Genomic DNA, 6,873 nt, shown 5'->3' with positions numbered 1-6,873 from the left:
GATCTGATTACCTCGAAATCATATCAAATAATAATTATAAAAATATCCTATAATAATTATAAAAATGTAATTCAATATTTTAATTCGCCTTAAAATGTTCGAATAGCTGGCTCCTATATTTTATGATTACGAAAGGACCCCGTTGGGTTTGAAGAAAATGACAATGGCATTGGAGGTGTTTAATACATACTTGAAACGCGAGAATACAGAATATGCTGCTGGCAGTGAGTAACCCAGTTAGTTAGAAAAGAATTTGAATTTAAGGTTGTATGAAGTTGTAAGATCCCTGCCAAAAGTTTAAGACATGTAATAAAAAGCATTCATATTTTTTTATAAACGAAATCAAAATTCTGTCATTCGACATAAAAAATTCAAGCTGTAATAACTTTTTTAATAAGTTCGCAAAATTTCTAAGATTTTGTACAATGTTTTATTAATGTAATATCTAGTAACTGTTTAAATTTCATTGCTTTCTCATTGTTTTTATGTAAGAATTCACATACAACCTTAGTGCGACTTCACTGTACCTCGCTTTATATCACTCGTATCGTTTACTCGATCGTAATGAATTTCTTTTGTTTAATTGACAGATACACTGACTATCGCGGACTTTCCATTGATCACCGCTACCATGTGTTTAGAGGCGATCGACTTTAAATTAAACCCGTGGCCTTACGTAGAGAAGTGGTACAACAATTTTAAACGAAAACATCCGGACTTGTGGGAGATCGCTGAGGATGGCATGAAAGTGCTTATTTATTTGTCAAACAATCCACCAGACTTGTCTCACTTGAATCATCCGATTCATCCAGCTCGCAAAATCAAAACATAATCTTGTTACACGAGAAATTACAATAACTCGACGAAAATTAAATCAATATTGTTGTATTCTTTTTATTGGCGTACATCGATATGTGTATTCCAATTTTTCTGAACATTACATATACACTTAGTGTTACTGCAACCTGTAACAATTATTCCGATAAAACTCCGAATTACTAAGGAAAAATTACTGCGAAACAACTATCCCACCCTGTATACTATCGAGCACTACGATGTTATGTACACAGACTTATTTATATAATAAACATTCCAGCTTACATGTGTAATAAATATTTCTTTCCCACAAATACAACGTTTATTAATAATTCTTGTATACATATAATTGACCGTACGCGTCATAAATTATGTATAATATATTCTACTCCGACTATACGTGTGTACAGTTGAATCAACATTCGAGAAGAGTGAATAAATGACAAGATGATAATAATCCCTTTTAATCCCTTTCACTTATTTGTACTCGTTTAAGCTTCAGAGCATACGTTTATCAGGACTCCATAAAAATATGATTATATCTTTATTTCATGTAATTAAATCTTTGATTCAGTTGAACATCAATTGGGAATTAACGTTAGGTTTTTTATTCAGATTTGACTAATCACAAATTAGTTGGAAGAAAGGAGGATCAACGACTGGGTTTTAATTTTTGATTAGAGAATACCCCAATCGGCGATTTGGAATTAGATAATCATTAATTATTAATGCGGGAATTAAATTTGCAACCCTGATGTACACCGAAGGCAGCTTGTGTCGAAAACGTAGATCAGAGGTCGCCAAACTCTTTTTTATTAACGCGCCGTGTCAGTCATTGACGACTGACAATACTTTTCGTTCAAGCAGCTTCCAGTCACTGTTGACGATATACAATTTAAAATATATTCTTTTATTTATAAATTTTAAATAATTTAAATATCATAAAAGAATGTACCTAAATATTAATGGTTATCAAAACATTTTTAATACTTATCATTAAACCACGTAATGGCTAATAAAACAATTAATAGCTGAATAGAAAGCAAACAAACAGCCTTGGCGCTTAACGTGTTAAGAAGCTTCTATACCTGACCAACAATCTTGATGAGTTTTAATAATATTTTGTTAAACCTAATTCTACACTCAATTTCTTCACTCCGAATCAACCAATAATGTTATATCGACCATTTTGGCGACCCCTGACACAGACAGGCCCATGATCTTGCATATTTTAATCAAGATTATCTACGCAACTAATACATCCTATCTTACATAGTTTACCGATGAGAATCAATTATTTTACTTTGCAATTTGCGCAGATTCCAAATGAAATTATGCAAAATCATATCAGATATTATGACTATAATACAATATTATCTGCATCGCAAATTGAGACAAACTGGCAAATAGTGGTACACTAGATTCATTTGCTGAGAGACGAAATGACGAGTTTCTGAAAAATGATTCGGTGATTCGAACCATCGTGATTGTTTACTGAAACCTTTAACTGCTATAACGAGACACTAAATTTAGAAAACAAAACGTACCAGTCTTTTTATATGAAAAGGTGCACATGTAGTTTTGAAGATGCATTACCGTAGGCGAATAAGCGATATGTTAAGTTGAATTGAGCGAAAATCCTATGATAATTTCTCTATGTAAATTAAAATTTGGCGATACCTTCCTCTGTTAAGAACACTTTGGTAAAGAACTTTTTTTTTTTCTTTCGTTCAATTAAGAATAAGAGAAGACGTTAAGCTAACACGATAAAATAACGATAGACATGCATACATATAGGGTGTCCCAGAAAAAGTGTCACAGCCGAAAGGAAGTGATTCTGTAAGTGTTTCTGAACAACAATTTCCTTTGGCGAAATGCAAAATGAGGCATGGTTTTTGAATTATTAACGAAGAACAGTGACCAATGAGAGCACGTATAGAACTCGCGCTAAGCCATGGGCGAGGGTCACGACTCGAGCCGACACTCTATTGGCTAAGCGCGGCCTGCACGTGCTCTCATTGGTCAGTGTCTTTCGTTAATAATTCAAAAAGCATGACTCACTTTGCATTTTGCCAAAGGAAATTGTTGTTCAGAAACACCTCCAGAATCACCCCTTTTCGGTTCTAACACTTTTTCTCAGACACACTTTATATTTCGTAAGTATAATAAATTCTTATGATCGAGAAGTTTTACCATGCTGCACGATCGTTCAAAGGAAAACTTCGTTTGCCTGTTTCTATTGCTATGTATAACATTTGATTGTCTTTACATTATATTAGTCGCATATTCATAAGCTAATCTTGTCTATTATATTTATACTAATACTGACGATGAATAAGTTAGATTTCGAAACGAATGTATCAGTATTACTATTTTTCCGTAGAAGATAAAGTGTTGAAGACGGTAATCACTGTGAATGGAAGAAGTATCGAGATGGAGAATTCATAGAAATTGATGTGAGGTGAATTTCCCAGGAGTAATTCGATAGACAAGAAATATATAATCGTATGAATTAATGGTAAACTATAATCGAGAGCAATAGAATTTTACCAAATTAAACGTTTCTCGTATTAATAACAGCAAGTCGTTTGAATTAACTTTCCGTAGATATGTTTTAATATTATACTATACATATTTGTGAAAGACAAAAGATTCCATCTAATACTTTCATAGCATTACCTTCAGTAAAAATTCATTCAAAAACAATTGTACACTACGGTCTATCATCGATGACGCTAATTGAATCATAAGACGATCGTTCGCTAAATTGCTTACGTAATAATACTGACGAACTCGAATAAATGATCGGGCAAGGAAATGATTCTAATCGATATGTGAGATAAAAAAGAATGTTTGAATATAAACGAGGGAGACCGAATTTCGTCGTGATTATAAGAGACCCTCTCTGAAGTCGTTTCCTTCCGGCTTTCTTTCGAAAGTTTCTCCATCAGAATCCGTGCATTACTGTTTTGGCAAATCGATTCTACCTGTGGTCGAGGGTGCGACACACCTAGTCACCGAACTCTTTCCGAGGGTGAGCGAAGATGCGATTTTATGTAACCGGTGCGATAATCGATCACGTCGCGTTGGGTACCTCCCGATACATCGTGTCCATGTTTCCTACTCTATCTGTAATCAAATCTCAGATTAATCCTGTCGGTTACGAGACCTGCGAACTCTCACATATATTTTCTTTATCATGTTTAAACATCCAGCCGATCCATAGAAATCCTTTGACGAAGAAAACACAACGACGTTCTAATTGAATGAAATTATTAACAAAAATTTCTATGGAAGCAGCTCAAGATGTTTCGTTCCTCTCAACGTTCTCGTTAGAAAGAAATTTAAAAAAAAAATAGTATATTTTAACATGTATATAATATGTATTTAGTATTTTGCGTTATGGGCTAAGGAACGAAAATATCAATCAATCGAGCAGCATGACATCAGACACGATACTTCATTCCGCAAAACGAATTACATACGTATAAAAATGGATGGGTAAAATATTATACATTAAGGGGGCAAGACGAATAAATAAATGCTAGATAAATCATCTACGGGGAACAGGATTCCACGCATTCCTAGATGCAGGCAAATTGCAGATGTACTAAGTATTAATAACTCTCACAATCAGAGTCACTACCAGAAACTAGTAATTAAACATGAACAAGTATGTTTAAAAAAGGGGGCATGTATCATGAATATTTGGTGTTCGTAGAATCAGTTTCACGCGACAAGTAGTCCTTATCTATGTACAGAACACAATTCGCTTTAACTCGACAACGTTAAACTACTCACAGCTTTTCATTGCGACGATTAAGACAATGAAAAATACTTAATCCTACCGTGTCGTCGATTGTCTTTTTTTTCTTACATTGAATCAGGATCTGTATTTTAGAGACGAACACAAAGGAATGTCTAAAGCAAATGGAAAGACGTACACATGGAAGCCGAGAGTACAAAGTACCAAGGAATCCATGACATAAATGTGATACATATTACAATCCATATAGTCGATGAAACCGTTACGGGTAATACCAGGTAATAAATTGGAAACGAGTGCGATATTTCGGTAAAAATGATTTGTATATTTGACGATTTAATTTATGGAGTCGTCGTATCGGTTTCGTCAACTGTACTGGCAAACGAATAAGATTAACAAATAAAAAATCACCGAAAATACGACATAAGTTTTCCCCATGCACTTCTTGATAGGCTGACAGGCGACCCACAAACGGTTTTTTGAGAACAAAAAGTGTATAACATTTCTCTAAATAAGTCGCTATCAATTTCAGTAGTACCTATTTGTCGCCTTATCGAAATAAAACGTGTCACGTAAAATCGTCGATAACTTAAACTAACGGGTACATATTATAATACAGTATACATATATTCAATGTCTAAACACTGTGCTTCCTCGATTTCAGTGAAGGCATTAGGAATATGAAGACTACATGTAGCAATATTCGTAATGTTATCATACAACGAGATTGCGAGTAATTTGAGGTCGTCAAGTTGAGCAATACTTCACACTGGAAGAATATATGTACAGACTCCTGAAAACGATAATTGTTTCATCAGTAATTTGAAAAAGTCATGATGAGTACATTTAGGGGAGTTCAATTAATTAATAGAATTTACAATCAGACTTTTATCAGCTGCTCTCACAATCAGTAGATGTTTGACTTTTATTAAAAAGATGTGCAGTAATATTTGATTCAAGTGAATGATGTCAGTTTCTCATAAGACCTAATGTAAAAATCTAATAACTTTTCTTATAGATACTGCCTACAGTCTTTTTAAAAGATCCATCAAGCAGTGTTCCGAATATTAAAATCTGATTGTTAATTCTATTATCAATAGAGCTCCCTTAAATATTAGAAAAATATAGAAACAAGATATGAAATTGAATTTAGTTTTAATTTGACTTCATTTTTAAATTATCCCTGCTCTTTCGTTATAAATATAGTGTACAGCTACTAGTGGTAGTAAATTTTAAGGCGTGATCTTTAGAAGCCAACATATGGCAAAAATCAAGAACAAAAAATTTTTTTAAATCTACTGGATGTGATATAAAAATGTTAAACTGTGTTACACATTATATGCATACATGAGTCTTTTAGCACCCCACAGAAAATTGTGTTATTTGGTCCAATATCAAATAAGTAATTCTATTTCCAAAAAAGGTTTGATCAATCCTCGGATCCAGTTTTCTTGTTCCTTGCTTTATTTTGGCTTCCGGGATCAGCCCTTAAATCATCTTCCCAACAGTAGCTGTCCCAGCAGATCTATTGAAGGTAGATTCGCAACAGATCATGAATAGATATATGAAATCATGGGACCCTGTCTCGCGGCTTTAGTGTTCAGCCATACCTTGCGTTCAGTTCTGAAGGCCAAGAGGATGGGAACGTTGATGACTGTTCGTCGTGTTCGAGGTCGAGGTCGAGGTCGTGGTCGTGGTCGAGGTCGCGATCAAGGCTGTGTTCGATATGGGAATGGGTATGCGGCGAGGTGGCTGTGGCTGGAGTTGGGGCTGGGATTCGTATGGCGCGTTCTGCTGCGGCGAGATAGTGGGACGCCGGTGGGTAAGATTCGCGGCGGTGGCCACCGGCGCCTCGTTCCCCGGCTGGGTGCTGTTTGCCTGGCCGGTGTTACTGCTGTTCATCGGCAACAGCATTTGGCCGTCGCCGTGTGCCGACGATACACCGTAGCTTCGGAGCCGGTATTGCCGTGGCTGCATCGAGGGACACCGGCCTCTGGCAATAGTTGTCCTTCGTTGCTGCCCGCCCGTGGTACTGCATATATTAATCCCAGTCTTTCATCAGTATTTCCCAACTAATTTCCTGCATCTCTCTCTCTTTCGACTGCGCCCTTGGTCCTGGTACACTTTTCTCACGTCACGACTCTTTTCTTTTTTCAAATAGTCGTATGCGCCTTTGCACTTCTCGTTTAACCGGTCCGAATTCGTATTTGTCGTCGCAGAAGTTCTTATATATTTTTATTCAATAACATCGAAATTAAATACACATATTTTCTGTCCACAGCCTCATGCGG

At 35.7% G+C, this 6,873-nt stretch overlaps 2 protein-coding genes across 2 annotated transcripts; one reads left to right on the top strand and one right to left on the bottom strand.

The window, feature by feature from the left end:
- Positions 1 to 78: 78 nt before the first annotated feature.
- Positions 79 to 1,100, top strand: LOC108628364 (glutathione S-transferase 1-1-like). The gene is made up of 2 exons (XM_018030230.2): positions 79 to 224; positions 591 to 1,100. Exons 1-2 carry the CDS (start codon positions 158 to 160, stop codon positions 830 to 832), a joined length of 309 nt encoding a protein of 102 aa, XP_017885719.1. The 5' UTR covers positions 79 to 157; the 3' UTR covers positions 833 to 1,100.
- A 4,589-nt stretch (positions 1,101 to 5,689) lies between these two features.
- LOC108628363 (uncharacterized) lies at positions 5,690 to 6,864 on the bottom strand. The gene has a single exon (XM_018030229.2). It carries the CDS (start codon positions 6,557 to 6,559, stop codon positions 6,200 to 6,202), a length of 360 nt encoding a protein of 119 aa, XP_017885718.1. The 5' UTR covers positions 6,560 to 6,864; the 3' UTR covers positions 5,690 to 6,199.
- Positions 6,865 to 6,873: the final 9 nt, after the last annotated feature.

Source organism: Ceratina calcarata, unplaced genomic scaffold (assembly GCF_001652005.2).
Source record: "Ceratina calcarata isolate Rehan_Ccalc_2016 unplaced genomic scaffold, ASM165200v1 scaffold517.2, whole genome shotgun sequence".
In the NCBI taxonomy this organism is placed as follows: domain Eukaryota; kingdom Metazoa; phylum Arthropoda; class Insecta; order Hymenoptera; family Apidae; genus Ceratina; species Ceratina calcarata.
Note: the sequence above shows the minus strand (reverse complement) of the source record. Positions and strands in the feature narration are given on the sequence as shown.

Excerpts from the sequence above, each read along its gene's own strand:
- LOC108628363 (XM_018030229.2), bottom strand. The coding sequence starts at position 6,559 with ATGCAGCCACGGCAATACCGGCTCCGAAGCTACGGTGTATCGTCGGCA.
- LOC108628364 (XM_018030230.2), top strand. The coding sequence starts at position 158 with ATGACAATGGCATTGGAGGTGTTTAATACATACTTGAAACGCGAGAAT. Across the intron at positions 225-590 it reads TACAGAATATGCTGCTGGCA|ATACACTGACTATCGCGGAC; the intron begins GTGAGTAACCCA and ends TTTAATTGACAG.